Source organism: Eleutherodactylus coqui, chromosome 12 (genome assembly GCF_035609145.1).
Source record: "Eleutherodactylus coqui strain aEleCoq1 chromosome 12, aEleCoq1.hap1, whole genome shotgun sequence".
Lineage (NCBI taxonomy): Eukaryota > Metazoa > Chordata > Amphibia > Anura > Eleutherodactylidae > Eleutherodactylus > Eleutherodactylus coqui.
In genome coordinates this window covers 50,780,226-50,796,106 of record NC_089848.1, presented here as the reverse complement: position 1 = coordinate 50,796,106, position 15,881 = coordinate 50,780,226, and the positions used below count along the sequence as shown (strand labels likewise).

At 43.9% G+C, this 15,881-nt stretch overlaps 1 protein-coding gene across 1 annotated transcript in view; it reads right to left on the bottom strand.

Annotated features, from left to right (window-relative positions):
- Positions 1–2,439: 2,439 nt before the first annotated feature.
- Positions 2,440–15,881, bottom strand: part of NGLY1 (N-glycanase 1) — a 25,756-nt gene continuing 12,314 nt past the window's right edge. Inside the window, exons 6-12 of the mRNA XM_066585427.1 lie at positions 15,645–15,766; positions 12,408–12,553; positions 10,682–10,792; positions 9,740–9,904; positions 7,405–7,587; positions 5,855–6,032; positions 2,440–4,335 (exon numbers count right to left, since the gene is read on the bottom strand). Coding sequence (XP_066441524.1) covers positions 4,163–4,335; positions 5,855–6,032; positions 7,405–7,587; positions 9,740–9,904; positions 10,682–10,792; positions 12,408–12,553; positions 15,645–15,766 — 1,078 coding nt within the window. The 3' untranslated portion in view covers positions 2,440–4,162. The remainder of the gene's footprint in view (positions 4,336–5,854; positions 6,033–7,404; positions 7,588–9,739; positions 9,905–10,681; positions 10,793–12,407; positions 12,554–15,644; positions 15,767–15,881) is intronic.

Here is a 15,881-nt window from a genome sequence, read left to right as displayed (position 1 = left end):
CCTGACCCACGGCACAAGCCTCTCACTAGCCAAGTCAGAAACCTACTGCACACTGATGAGGGGCAAACACCCAGAAACAGCTGTCTGTGTATGGTTTTCTGGCTCTTTGTTTTCAATTCTCAGTGACTCTTTACTTGTATAAAGAGTCTGACAGTGGCTTGCAGAAATGCTTCCTTCCAATAGGTGGCGCTGCAGAGGTTTGTTACATCTTCCTTAGTTGCATTTTTCATTTATTTATAGGAATTTGTGAATGATGTATCCCAAAACCTCCTGTACTCAAGTAATTGACTATCTAGATGACATACTGATATTTTCTCATGATCTTTTTTCACGCCAAAAACATGTTAAGACATTCTTACAGCAGCTACGCCAAGACGTCTCTATACCAAGCCTGAAAAATGAGTGTTTGAACAATACAGCTTGCCCGTCCTGATACTCATTATTTCTGCTCAAAGCCTCAGTACAGAAAAGGAAAAGCTGTTCTCAACTGGCAGATAATTATCAGTTCACACCACATCTTTTCTCTCTGACTGCTTCACTCTCTCAATGAGTAAGAAGTCCAACTGAAATGCGTAAGAGCTACAGGTCATATTTCTGTATACGAATAACCTTTTAACCCTTTGCAATCCAATTTTGGATTCAGGGTTTCCTAGGGGGCTTTCTCTTTCTGCCATTATACAATGGCGCCACCTGCTGGCTAGAGCCAGTACTGCGGTATTGGACATGCTGGAGAGGCCCCCGACAACAGAGCGGCCAGTAATATACAGTAAGAGTACCCTGCCGGACATCTTCCGACATCGGAGCTGTACAGGCTTCAATCAGAATGTCTTTAGAAGTCAGACAGTGGATTGGAAAGGGTTAAAGTCAACTGATCATGTTCTAGAAGCACCATAAAATAATGTATGGTGCTTATAGCACAGGGAATGTGGAGTCCAGAGATGTGCTTTTTATACTCACAGTCCCGCACGGCCGATGGTAGAAGTCACTACTGTCCCTCAGTATACCTCTTCAGGCTGGCTACTGCGCTCTATGGGAGTGCGTGCATGACGTGAAGAGGGGTGACATCCCAGGAACGGGGAGCCCAATGAGTTAAAAAAAAACAACACATTCCCAGACTCCTAGTTCCCTATCCTAGAAGCACCAATTGTGAAGCTTTATATGGACAGTACTTTACTTATGGATTTCTTTCCTTGCTCGTTATGGCCAGTCCATTGCATCAGATCCTATAGTATGTATGGTCCTATAGCATTACATTGTTCAGAATTCTCTTACCTACTTGAGTGATATGTAAAAAAAACACAAGATTAGGCAGCACATCCAAAGTGAAATAAATGTATGCAAGTGATTATTATAATGGCTCCAGTGCAAAAGCAAACCTACAAATAGGGTAAATGGGCTACAAGCGCCAAGAAATATGCTAACCTATGCATTTTGAACTACAATACCGCTGTATTTACTAGAATGTATATTTGAGATGCTTAATGCACACTTTGAGTAAATTGTGAGACTCAGCAACAAGGTGACTTCTTTAGATGGGCTCCTACACTCACCTCTTTGGATCTAGGCCCTCCATTAATTAGAATTCACACTGCAGAGGAGGAGCATTAATCGGCTTTCACTTTCCCTGCCTGAATGCCGTCCATACTATCTGTCCCATCCTCCCTTCGTTTTCAACCAGTTGTACTGGTGGAAGACGGGGTTGAGGTAGGGGGTGTATTTGAAAAAAAAATTTTTTTCTCCCTCTCAACTGGTGCCATAAGAAGCTTCCCTAGGCACAAGATCTCTAGTGCCAAATACAGTCATGGTAGTACTGAAGAGCTCAGTCCTTAAACGTGACACTGAGATAAGACGCAACCAAAGTCAGTTTGTGAAATATTTGCCCGGTTAGTTCTTCCTCTGTCAAGGGACGCGCATGCAGTGATGAGGAGACGGCTCAATGCAATGACCAACCGGCTTTGCAGGTGGCAGTGAGGGAACACATGGGCACACCAGTATGAAAGTTATATCCTTGGACTTGGGGCCCCTTGTCCTATGAGCCCATAATTAAGTTTCCTTAAAGAGGCTTCCCAATATTAGAAAAAAAAGCTTTTTCTTTCCCCAAAATAGCTTAATGTTTGTTGCTGGCCTTTGTCTGGTATTGCAGGTCATTGCTGAACTGCAATACCAACACGGACACTATATAGGACCGTTATTTCTAGGGGAGGGGGATTTGACTTTTTTATACTGTCATATCCTCCAAAGACTCCATATTATCAACTGCATTGGGTGTAAAATCACTGTGTACTGTGTATGAGCCATCGTCTAAGAACTGTAGAAGGCAGCTACTACAAATGCAGATCAACGGCACTGCGGAATAAGTTGGTGCTATACAAATAAAGATTATTATCATCAACACACATATAAATGGACACAAAAAGAACTGTAGTAGAAGCAAAAACCTGTAGAAATAAAAGAATTTATTTAAATATGTGATGCATGATAATCCTTCTATGAACTTAGTTTGTCGCAATACTGCAATCCGCCTCCCTCTAAGTATCCCTCATGGGCAACATAGTGTTTGACTAATAACCGGATTGCACTTCTTTAGCGTTATTGCACAGGCGGTCATTATTTTTTGCATTAAGAGATGTTCGATCTTTGTTGAATACACATAAATACAAGTAAAAGAAAAACCTAAAACCTGGCTTTATGCCAACGATGCTCAATCTTTTCTGGTCCGAGGGCTACATTATCATATTGAACTTAAAGGGATATAACCATCTGAGAAACGTATGCCATATCAGAAGTATATGCCATATATACTTAAAAGGCGCAGGTTCTACGTTCAGAACTCTCACCTATAGGGAGAACCAGGGTCACCTTCTCCCCCAATGAGGGATATAGTGAGAAGGCCATGTTTGCATGCATAAGGCCACCTCTCAAGGGACCCCGTTCTTCTGCTATATGGGGATGCCGAGTGCACTATTAGTACACGTCCGTCCTGAACAGGGTGCCACTCACCCCACATGGAGACTACATATGAGCAAGCAATTGTGTTCACATGGTTGGGTGCCATACCGAATGGCATCGTGGGCCACATGTGTTTTCTGAACACCCTTGATTTACGTTAATCAAAATAGGCACCAGTTTTCAAGTCGCTACAGGACTATAGGTTACAGCAAACCCACCTAACCAAGACCAGATAGGGTATACTGGGGACTAAATATCCAGAATAGCAGGTGATATACTACTGGTTGCCTATCAATGTTCTACACGTTGGCACAACCAATACTACATATTAACATCTTGCATCCTATCAGCTCACCGATACGGTAGTAGTATACCTCTGACAGGTATTGCTTTCAAAGGGCATTTTTTTTGCCTGAAGAAGCTATAAACAGATCCCTGGTAAGGCAGAAAGCGCAAACTTTCCTTTTAGGATATGTTCACCCTTAACTGCAGATAGCAGCACCATTATTGCATCTGAACAGCTCCAACTCCAGCTGTTAATTTTTTTTTTTTTAGAGGGGGGTTGGGGGGGGGGGGGGGGTTTCTATAAAACTGTTCCTAGAATTCTCTGTAAATACCGCCTGTCAGTGGACCCGTCCGCTCTCCTGGAAAGCTTATATCCTATTAAAGTAACTTTGAAGAACTTTTTTCTCATAACTTTACAGGCTTATTAAGAAAAACCCTTAAGATGCAGCATGCCCCAATAGCTGTGCGGCCGCAGAGTAGCAATGGCATTTCAGATTACCATATGGTAAAATAGTACACTGACCACAGCAGCCAAGCACTATGTGCTGAAGAACAAAAACCATCTCCAGTAAAAAGTGCAAATAAAATGCCACATGTGCCAAGCGCCTCCTCATTCCTTACCCATCAAGCAAAAGATATGGCTTCCCAAATAATTAAAAAAAACATCATATTGTACATCTGATTTAAAAAACACATTAAAACCTCAAAGTTTTTCTATTCTGCAAACTCAGATCCAGAAGTAACCCAGCATCATCACGAGCCTGTGTCCTTATATGTGCCCCTTGGGTACGCCGTACAACAGTAAAGGGAGTGGAACCGATCAATGTAAAAGCTGTAATCCCTTAATCGCGTCTCTGGATCCCAAAAGAAACCTCTTCATACCAGACAGCCATAATTAAAATGTTAAAAAAATAAATAAATATGATTTCTAAAGTTCTTGGAGAGTTATAATAACTTCCAAAGATGGTTCATTTGCACTGAGGCTTTCTCGAAACAATTGTGTATGTTGCCACTCTGTATTTCCTTCTCCGTCACATAGATCGGCTTCTAATATAACTTCTGATGCGTTTCCGAACTCTGTATAAGTATGAAGGTTCTTATCTACAAACAAGAACAAAACAAGTTAGTACTGATTGATGGAGGAGACATAGCAGGGGTTCAAATTAAAGGGCACGCAATTTTAGAACATCATGGGTGTAGTACTTTTAGACTTGCTGATTATCACTGCTGGCTCATTCACTCTTTCACATTTGCTGTATAAGCGAATGAGAGGGACTGAACGAGCGCTGTTTAAACCGAATGATAAGTCAATGGGAAAACAAAAAATGTTATGCTTAAAATTAATGATAAACTAAAAGTGACCCATTATCGTTAGTCATTGGCTTACGTTTAGACCTTTCGACTTTCGCTAATTTGAACAATTTTTTGAGTGATAATCGTTTAGTCTAAAAGCACCTTAAAGGGGTTGTCCCGCGGCAGCAAGTGGGGTTATACACTTCTGTACGGCCATATTAATGCACTTTGTAATGTACATTGTGCATTAAATATGAGCCATACAGAAGTTATTCACTTACCTGCTCCGTTGCTGGCGTCCCCGTTGCCATGGATCCGTCTAATTCTGATGTCTTCTGGCGTTTTTAGACGCGCTTGCGCAGTCCGTGCTTCTGGCTGGTGAATGGGGCCGCTCGTGCCGGAGAGCTGGTCACCGCGTCATCGTAGCTGTCACATGTGGCGATTCCAGCCAATCAGGAGGCTGGAATCGGCAATGGCCCGCACAGAGCCCATGGTGCACCATGGGAGAAAACCGCAGTGCATCCCTGGGAAAGGACCGGCGGCCATTTTGGGAGAAGATTTTTATAACTCCTTATTTCGTCTGTATTATAATATCGGGCTGTGATTCATGGCCTTCTAAAAACCCATGGATGCGAGGCATTTTCAAAAGGAAACAGCCTTGCATCCCTGCAGGGCTAAATGAATACCCCATAGGGAGGAGCGAGAGAGAGGCAGAGCTACAGCAGATCTCCTAGAGATCTCCCCCTATTTGGAGAGGGCGGGGCTAAAGGGCTCCCCCGAGATCGGGGAATAGAGGGGGTGGGGCTAAAGAGGGTTCTCATAGTGATTCCTCTCTAGCCAAGAGGGGGCAGGGCTAGGGGGATCCACCCTCTAGCCTCACCCCCTGTCTTGGCTAGAGAGGAATCCCTATGGGAACCCTCTCTAGCATCAACCCTGCTCTTGGGAAAGCCCTCTAGTTCTGCCCCCCCTATTTCTCCAAATTTGGGAAGATCTGTAGGAGATCCCCTGTAGCTCCACCCTCCTCTCTATAGGGGATTCCTTCAGCCCCGCAGGGAAGCAAGGCTGTTTCGCGATCTTCTCCCATTGATTTCAATGGACGATATTTCTAAAAAGAGCATGCTGCGATTTGTTCTCTGCATAGCATGGCAACGCGTTGCTATGCAGGAAAACATCACAAATGTGAACAAACCCATTCAACAGAATGGCTTTCATAATTGTGCATCTTGAAACGCACAAATCTCACACAATTTTCTCGCCTGTGTGAAGGAGCCCTTAGTCTTTCAAAACTGTGAGATAATTTTGATGCTAAACCTCTGATTAAGCTTACCGGATATAACCTCCACTTGTGTTTCTGGAGAGCGCAATTTCCAGTTAATTTTGCCGCTGTGGAAGGTCTGGCTACTTGAGCGGACATGTATACTTTCAATGCTCAAACCCACTGCTGAACAGTCAAACTTCCAGCCAATTTTAGCAGAAGATGTACCTTCTGTGCGAGCCAAATACACCTGCAAAACGGGAAACAGAAATGATAGCATTCTGAATTAAACTGTGACTGTTATTGCATTTTATTTAACCTTTTAAATCCCTTTGCAGATTAAAATCTACTTAATTAAAAAGATTACATATGTTCTTAATCATGAAGGTCCCTATTAACCAGACATTTTTTTCAAACTTTGCTTTAAAGACTGGCATCGAACAAGAACCAGTTTCTGAGTATATAGTATAATGTATTATAGCACTGCAGACAGTGTGCTACCGTGTTTCCCCGAAAATAAGACTCTGCTTATATAAATTTTTGCTTCAAAAGAGGCACTAGGTCTTATTTTCAGGGGGTGTCTTATTATACTTACCTAGCAGGCTTGGTTCGGGTCCTCCCGCTGCTCTCCGGCGCTCCAGCGTGCTTTCTTCAGCCCTCAGCAACTAACAGAAGATCAGGATTCCTAAATCTTGCCTCCAGGAAGTGATGGCCCTGATTGGCTGAGCTAGAGAACCAATCGATGCAACGATGGCTGTGATTGGTTTATCGACCACTGCTCAGCCAGTCACAGCTACTGCGTTATAAAGGCGGGATTTATGAATTGGCTGAGCCCTGGCATTGATTGGCCAATTCATAAATCCCGCTTTCATTAGCGGCATTTAAAGGGTTAACACCTCAGATCAGCTTCGCGGCTGACTGGAGCTGTTGCCGCTGGATGTATAAAGAGAGATCGCCGAGCGATCTCTCTTCATATATAGATTGCCGATACAGGCCATCAAAAGGCCTATGGGCGGTCACCAAGGGGGTTAAGGGCCATTTACACGGGACGATTCTTGCTCAAAACTTGTTCAAACAAAGTAATTTGAGCGATAACCGTCGGCTGTAAAAAATAAACCCCATCAAGTAGACTGCAGATTAACAGCATTGTACTAAAATGTCCACTGATGCATAATATATGAAAATACATTTAGGGCAAAGGCCCATTTAGACAACGATTATCGCTCAAAAGCCGTCTTTTGACTGATAATTGTTGCGTCTAAGCACGCGTCTATTGTGCACTGTTCGTTCATCTCTCATTTGTAGCCAGCTAAAAATTATCGATGAGCCTTTTCAGCGCCACACACAGATATCTCAGCTGGTATCCTGCTGGCAGTTCTCAGAGGGACACTAGCTGAGAGCTCTGAGAACAATGCAACTGTTTGCATGTACAAAACAGCTGCATTGTTCTCGGAGCTTTTGCGGCGGTATCCTGCTCCGCCTGCATTAACTCTTTAGTAGCTTATTAGCTACTTAGAGTTATGCAAAGATGATCGCTCAAAACTGTTACTCAAACTTTCGTTGCAGCAAATTTTGAGCAATCATTCCGCGTAAATGGGCACATGTTCGAATTCTAGATTTACCATTTTCCAGTCATCCTCCACTTTCCTACACACGGACTCTGTCATGTAGACTCCATTTTCCCAGCCACTTATCTCCTCATCGTTTAAGACCCTCGTATAGCGATCATCAACAATGTTGTACTGCAGGTGGAAACGCTTGTCGGTTTTCTCTTTTTCAGTGGGTACAAAGACAAAACTCTTGGCCTGAAGTAAAACAGAATAGTTTATAAAGCAGGAGTGAAGAGAAGCCACGTCAAGACTCATGACCATTCTCAGAGTTGACGCCAGTGATGCCAAACTGACTGCTTATTAAGAATGTACTGCAAGACAACCCAACTGAAAAGATAATAGGGAAATTTACTAAACCCGGTATTTGTAAGGTTTGGCGTAGTATGATTCACCACCTAGTATTAGGCTGAATGGAGACAATGTCCATCTAGTTCAGCCACGTCGCACTGAATACAAGAAGAGGCGCATGGCTCTTCATTGAGCATTCACTGGCAGCTCTGTGGGCCTTCTCAAAAATGTATGCCAGGTCTGAACTGGCAAACATTTCTGGTATAATTTAAGCCTGTTTCTGGCGTGAGTTATATATACATCTGTTGGTCTTAGGGGGCCACGCCCCTCCTGATAAGCCCCACCCACTTTTCAAAAACCTTGTTGGGGCGGAGCAGAAAGCTAAAAAGTTGCAAATACCTATTTGTGCAAAAATGTGTAAGTTTTTTACGCTATCAGGTGGTGTAAAAACTTTCATAATTTGCCCCTTTGTATTCTAGCAACCAGAGTGACAGACCGGACATGGATTGGCTCTGTGCCTACACCAACACAAAGGGTACATTCAAGGTTCTTCTTAAATTCTTAAAATGTATATAAAAAACCCCCTGAAACCCTTCATGTCACAGTAATGTGTCAGAAGTAATGATAAGTAAGGATCCAGTCTTTTTTCATAAAGACTAATGCTTTTTAACCCCTTAACAGCTGCCCATACGCCTTTTGACGGCAGCCATTAAGGGGCGTTATTCTGATGCATACGGCCTTTTTACGGCACTGCATCAGAAGCCTGGCATGAGTCTCCCTACCAGGGAGAGCGGGTGCACAGCTGTCTAACAACGGCTCAACACTTTCTCTAACTGTGCCGACCAAAGAAACCTCGGTTCCCTGCTGTTTAACCTTTTACATGCTGCAGCAAATGCAACAGAGCATGTAATGGGCTGACACGGGAAGGGGGCGAGCTCCTTCTCTCAACCATTTGCCCCTGTTATTGCAGGGTGCCGATGGGTTGTTATGGCACCTGGAAAGCTTGAAAATGGCCTCAGACTGCCAAGTACGGTGGTCATTTTTTAGGCTATGGCTACAGAGGGACTTTGGCAGCGACAGTTTAGCCCTGCCATCTCGCAATCTAATACAAGTCATTGTGACTCGCAAGGTCACAAAGAATCCAACCTCGCTGGATCTTTTGCAATTGGTGGGTTACACTTGCATCAGCTTGAGCAGTGAGCTCCACTAGATTGGGAGATCGGAGTGCTACCAGTAGTGTGGACCAAGTCACTGAGTAGCCCTAGCCTTATTCCGTTACTAATTTATTTTACCCTATGGCTCATTCACACAGCTGCATGCAGTTTCCGATCCGCAAATACGCAGCGTATTTATGGACCAAAACCTGCAGTATTCACTGCATATTACACAAGTAACAGCAAGTTTTTTGCGCAGAAAGACACTGCGTATTTTTGTGTGCAACAAAACGCCCCAAACTCCCTTGGATTTAAGCTCAAATACGCAGCAAATATGCAGGTTTCTTGTGTATTTACACAGGCTCATTGATTTCCATGGGCTATTCCGGTGTATATTGTCCACCACATTAGGACTCTCTGCGGTTTTTTAAAATGCGAAAAATAGGCAGCTGTGAATGAACTCATTGAAATCGATTGTTTCAATTCACTGCTAATTACACGTGTAATATGCTGCGTATATACAGGCGTGTAACTTAGCACTTATACACGCAATGATTATCGCTCAAAATTCAGTCAAACGGCCAAAAGTGAGTGATAATCGTTACATGTAAACGCGGGCGGTCATGCAGTATTCGCTCAATTGTCGTTTAGTGCTGGTTTTTAGCCGGCATAAAAACCATCGTTTGACCACTCAAAATTCGTTCCATTTTAATGAAATTGAGCGGCTGCACGATGGGTTTTGTTTGTCTTGCATACATAATGAGTACGCTGTTTACTCATTAGGAAACCTGCTTATGTTTAGTTAGAGCCCAGAGGGCCAGGTATTTTTCCATTGTATTGCACCCCCACATATACAAATTGTTTTGCGTCCAAATATAAGATCCGGAAGCCTTAAATGTAATTACCTTCAAACCAGATTCTCCTCGTGCTACCCGCCAAGCTAGAGATCCTGATACTCGACCACCAAGCTCACCAGGCTTGGGTGCCTTTGGAGACATAAATTCCACAATCTCTACTATCAGTCTCCCAAGCAGCTCCTTTTTTCTTTGTTCCGGCAAGGACTGTTGCCGCTAAAATTAAGAAAGAAAAATAATCAGTCATTTGTTAGAGTATCAAGCCACACAGTGAAATGCATGGGTCCTATCTAGAGATCAGCGAGCGTACTCGATAAGGCAAACTACTCGAGCGAGTAGTGCCTTATTCGAGTTCCTGCCCGCTCGTCTCTAAAGATTCGGGTGCCGGCAGGGGGAGGCGGGGAGGAACGTAGGGGAGATCTCTCTCTCCCACCTGCTCACTGCCGCAACTCACCTCACACCTGCGCCGGCAGCCGAATCTTTATAGACGAGCGGGCATGTACTCAAATAAGGCACTACTCGCTCAAGTAGTTTGCCTTATCGAGTACGCTCGCTCATCTGTAGTCCTATCTAATTGTTCAGGACTTTTTGTTTTTCTTTTCTATTGCTGATCAGCAGGGTCTGTCCTGCAGATCCTCACTGATAGCATTTCTCATGGAAAACAGCCGTCCTCAGCCTAAACGGCACTAGAAGTATAAGAAAAATCCAGAATAAAGTGTCTGATTTTTCTGTAGGAAGCTACTATAAGGCTGAAATGAATGTTGTCATAAAATGTCCAACTTGTGACAGATCAGTGCTGCGTCTCCAAGCGTTTGTCACGCAACAATTTTGGGCACCTTTTCCATACAAATTGGCTTTGGAGATCCAACCCGTAAGTAAGAGAGAGGTTTTACCAAGATAGTTAGATTTTTTTTTTTTTTTTTTTTCCCCCCCAAGCCACTTGAACTCCTAATATAGTCTTCATTAAATCCATGGGTGTAAACCTGTCCTTACCGTCTTGTTGAGACCAGCAATTGTTTCCCTTAACCAACTTTCTCGAACATCTTTCCTCCTTGAGATAACTTCCTCGTGTTTACATGAATACCTCCAAGTGACATCCACAACCTGCGAACAGTATATAAATGCTGTAAAGACCCCTGAATCTACTGCACACAATTAAAGTAGAAGTCTAAATCTGTTTCATACTTTGGAACCTTCTAAAGGGAACCTGTCAACTCGGACCACCACCATAAACTAAGTTGTGGTGCTGTTCGGGGAGGCGACAGGGAGTCGGGGATGTATTTTTTTTTTATATTTAGGAGTCCAGTACTATGAATAAAGCATTATAGTTGGGGGCCCTGTTACAGGTTTTGCATCAGGGCTCAGAAGCTTCAAGTTATGCCTCTTCGTTAAGGGGTTAAGAGAAGTTGGGGGGGGCCCCAAGATAAACTTTTGCACCCGGCCCATGAGCCTTTAGCTACGCCCCTGTTCACCCGCTTCCTCATTCCCATGCTGCCTGCTGGTGAAGTCTGCATGCAGATTGAAAATTTAACTTTTTTCAGACTGCTGATTTCTATGGGAATGCGCACATACAGCGGTCTGAAAAGAGTCCGATTTTCAGACCGAGCGCAGACTTCACCAGATGCAGCGTGGGAACGAGAAAGTATGAAAAAAATACATTGCCCAGCTCCCCTGGTTCATGGTGCTGTCCTGAGATGGCAGGTTCCCTTTAGGCCTCGTTCACACAGGCGACAATGTCGCGCCATTTTGTCGCATTGCTACAATGCTGCAAATCGCATGCATGAGAAGCCCATGCTTTCCAATGGGTTCCTGCACACACGCGATGTTTTGTAGCATGCAACAAGCCGACACAAAAACCTTGCAGGTCTGGCGGTGTGCCCGCGACTCGCAAGGTTTTGTAGCTCATGTTTCTCTATGGAGCCTTCCTATCTGTTGCATCGCATGAAAACGCGATTTTCGTGTGGTGCGATGCATCTTTGGGAGCAGGAAACCCTACTGTCAAAGTCCTAATCTAAGCCCTGGCTGCAAGAAAAAATAAAAAACAAACACACGCTCTTTCTGGGTCCTTGACCCTATTCTCCATCATCTTCTGGCCGGGGATTGAAAATCCTTGCCTCCTGAAAGCGCTGGCTGTAATTGGCTGACTCTTAGCCAATCACAGCGATGCGATATTGCTGTGAGTTTCTCGCCACGACCCTGTGTCGCACGTGTGAAGGAGGCCTTAAGGTCTTCAACTGAACATAGCATGGAAGAACTGGAAAAGTGCTGAAGATTCTTTACCCCCCGAAATCAGGAGTTAACCCCTTTCCAATCCACTGTCTGACGTCTAAAGACATTATGATTTAAGGCTGTACAGCTCCGATGTTGGAAGACATCCGTCGGGGGTTCTCTTACTGTATATTGCCAGCCTCTGTTGGAGCCTATCCAACGTGTCACCTCATGCAGTACTGGCTTGAGCCAGCATATAGCGCTGTTGTATTACAGCAGAAAAAGAGAAAGACCCCTAGAAAAACCAGGATACTAATTGGATTGGAAAGGGTTAAATTAAACCATAAGAACCAGAACACTCCTTTTATTTCCTGTTGTGTAAAAAAAGATATTTAAAAAAAATCTGGAATGCCCCTTTAAGGATGTGTTGTAGATTTACTGTTACAGATCTATGAATATTAACACTTGGCAAAGCATTCCGCCCATCTTACTCGTGACCAGCTGGACACACCTCATCTTTGGAGAACGCAATGATATATGAAAGCTTTTTTCCCCATCCAACTTCATACAAGAGGGGTTTGTCGCAGGCGTTCTCACATGGGTCACAGTGAAGCCATCTGTTTTGAGATGAAGAGAACACCTCAGTCCAGACATGATCTGCAAGGGTGTGAAAACATGCATTCATTTGTCATGTGCCATTGTAGATCTTACTTGAGGTTTACAATAAGACAAATACACTCCTTGTAAAAAAAATAATTTTTAATTGCACCTCTAAAAGTTGTCATTTTGCTGCAAAACACAGCATGGAATTCCATTTCAGGTAGATATGCAAATGATCAGAGTTGTGGTGATTAAATGAACGGTCTTGCCCTAATAGTGGCCCTAAAAGTGGTTCCCCCCTTGACCTATAAAAAGGCTCTCGGAGGCTCCTTGTGTGTAGTGACCTCTTCTTCCGCTTGTGTAGAGCTTGTTGACCACTAGACGCCTCTACGACGCAGAGAACAGATGTCACCCCGTTACCAGAGTCTGAGAGGGGCGCATTATTGGGATGTGAGAAGCCGGATGGTCGTATTAATGAATGGTCCACCACCGGCTGTTCTGACCAGACTGTTAGGTGGTGTTTGGACCAGTGGATGAGTGAGGGCACACATGGGGACCGGGCTCAGGATGGCTTCTACAGACCACCAGTAGAGAGGGTAGTCTGATCATCCAACAAGCACGAGCAGCTCCAACTGTTTAATTGTCTGCCATCCAGAGACAGTTGGCACCACTGGCCCGTGTCTGTCAGAACCATTTCCAGGTGCTTGGCCGACTGATATTTGATTTCATGGTACCCATTACGTGTACTGCCTTTGACATCCGATCCACAGTCACCACTGTTTGCAGTGGTGTCACGAACGACAACACTGGACTGCTACGGAGTGCCCTCAATGACAAATCCAGATTTAGATTGGGCACTGATGACAGTGGTGTTAGTGTCTGGAGACCTCATGGTGGGCACCTCAATCCTACCTTTGCTGTAGAGCAACACACTGCCCCCACTGCTGGTGTTGATTCCCCCTAGTAGTGGTACGAGGGACAGTGACATCTCATTGAATTGTTCATGACATCCTGCAGCCACGTGTGTTCCTCTCATGGTGGCTTCCAAGAGGCTTCCAGCAGGATAATGCTCGGCCACACACGAGTGTCACAGGAGCCGCCACAACATTGTCACACTTCTGTGGCTGCCCGGTCACCAGATTTATCGCCAATACAACATGTATGGGATCATCTGGGATGCCAGCTTTGATAGCCTACGAGTTTATGCGTGTTAGAGACTCGGTTACAGCAAATGTGGATACCATACAGAACCTGTATACCTTCATGCCTGCCTGTATCCCCTCTTGTATCACATCTTGTATCTAAGCTAGAGGCAGTACAACAGGGTACTAGAGCCCCATGCCCACCCGTATCACATCTTGTATCCAAGCTAGAGGCAGTACAACAGGGTACTAGAGCCTCCATGCCCACCTGTATCACATCTTGTATCCAAGCTAGAGGCGATACAACAGGATACTAGAGCCACCATGCCACTCGTATCACATCTTGTATCTAAGCTAGAGGCAGTACAACAGGGTACTAGAGCCCCATGCCCACCCGTATCACATCTTGTATGCAAGCTAGAGGTGGTACAAAAGGGTACTACAGCCTCCATGCCCACCCGGATCACATCTTGTATCCAAGCTAGAGGTGGTACAACAGGGTATTAGAGCCTCCATGTCTGCCTATATCACATCTTGTATCCAAGCTAGAGGCAGTACAACAGGGTACTAGAGCCTCCATGCCCAGCCGTATCACATTTTGTATCCAAGCTAGAGGTGGTACAAAGGGGTACTAGAGCCTCCATTCAAGTGTCCAGTTTTCCATGATAAATCATGCTTTTGCTCTGATATTGTAATGTAAGTGACCTGGCAATTACTTCTGTACATTATCTCTCGGCGTTAAAGATTCGTGAAAGTGGTCAAAACCAGAACAAGGTGGCTAGAACCAGATTGTTGGGGGAGTGTAAATGAATTAATGTATTCAAATGTCATAAAAGACCTTGACTGTGATTTGCATAAAATGCTGGATAAAAATGCTACGCTTTCACTACTTCTGATTGGCTGATTGTTAGCACTACTTTGCATTCTTCAATATAAACTATGCAATAATAAACCCTCTTCAGAACAGCTTAGAAACATCATTAAAGTGTTTCTCACTGTGTTCTTCTCCGATACATGGCATATACTATGAGGCATACCTGGTTGATAAGGCTTCAATACACCTTGAGTATCAGCTAAATTGAAACAAATACTCTAAAGGCCCATTTACACGCAAAGATTTTTCAAGCGATTGAAAGATTGACAGTTTTAGCGATCGTTTTGCATAAACTGCTAATAGACACTAATCTCCATTAGCAGTTTACCTTCATTTGTGTGTAAATGAGCCTCCAGCAGCTGTTTGCAAATCCCAGCACGTGGTCTGGACTTTGCACTCAGCTGTATTGTCCTTGCACAAGCTGCCATGGGCTGTCAGCTGAATACAATGTAATCAGCTGCTCCAGTGGAGAACACAGTGTGCGGTCCCTGCAATCTCTCTCCGGCTGAACGATGGATTTTATGCTCACCTAAAATTCATCGTTCAGACGAAGAGTGAAATATGGAAGCGTTTACACGCAATGATTATCGCTCAAAAGCCATTGTTTGAATGTATTTTGAACGATAATTGTTGCATGTAAATGGGGCTTAACACTAATCCCTTACTTACATCAACGTTACAATCACACATATGAAAGTTAAATTCCATTCCGACAACTCCTATGTGCTTGATTTTTTTGACAATGAGTGAATGTGGAAATAAAACACAAGTATGGATGCACTAATATAAGACAAGTAGATCTGCATACACCTAATGAAGTATCAGTAAACAGCTTTCACTATGTGTACTGGGCTTAGTTAGAGTAGTGGCAAATCTAGTCGAGCACATAGGCAAATACCACAGTCTATGTAAATACAACAGGTCAGATAATACTCATGAACCACTGAAGGTAACGTGATTTGCTATTAAAAGTAGTTTTAAAGAGTCCTTCCAGTAAGTCCAAGTACAGAAAATCACTTTAAAATGATGTGACTATGAAAAAAATCCTTAATGTTCTTTCTATACTTTTGGTTCCACATTCTCACTAGGAAGGAGAAAGTGGGCAACACTTATTTTTGAGGCTCCAGCTCACCTGTCGAGTCCCACACATATCTTGCTTCCAGCCCTAAAGCCCTGCAGCACAAGGTGAAGCAGTTGGCCCATTCTCCACACCGACCACGTCTGCTTTCCAGAAGCTTTCCTGGGTCATTGTACCTAAAATGTGTAAAGAAACAACGGTTGTAAGCAAACATATAGCATGTAGAAAATAGCCGCTGCTTCAAACCGCTACATGTATTGTCAAATGATATTAAATGTTAAAGATTACAGA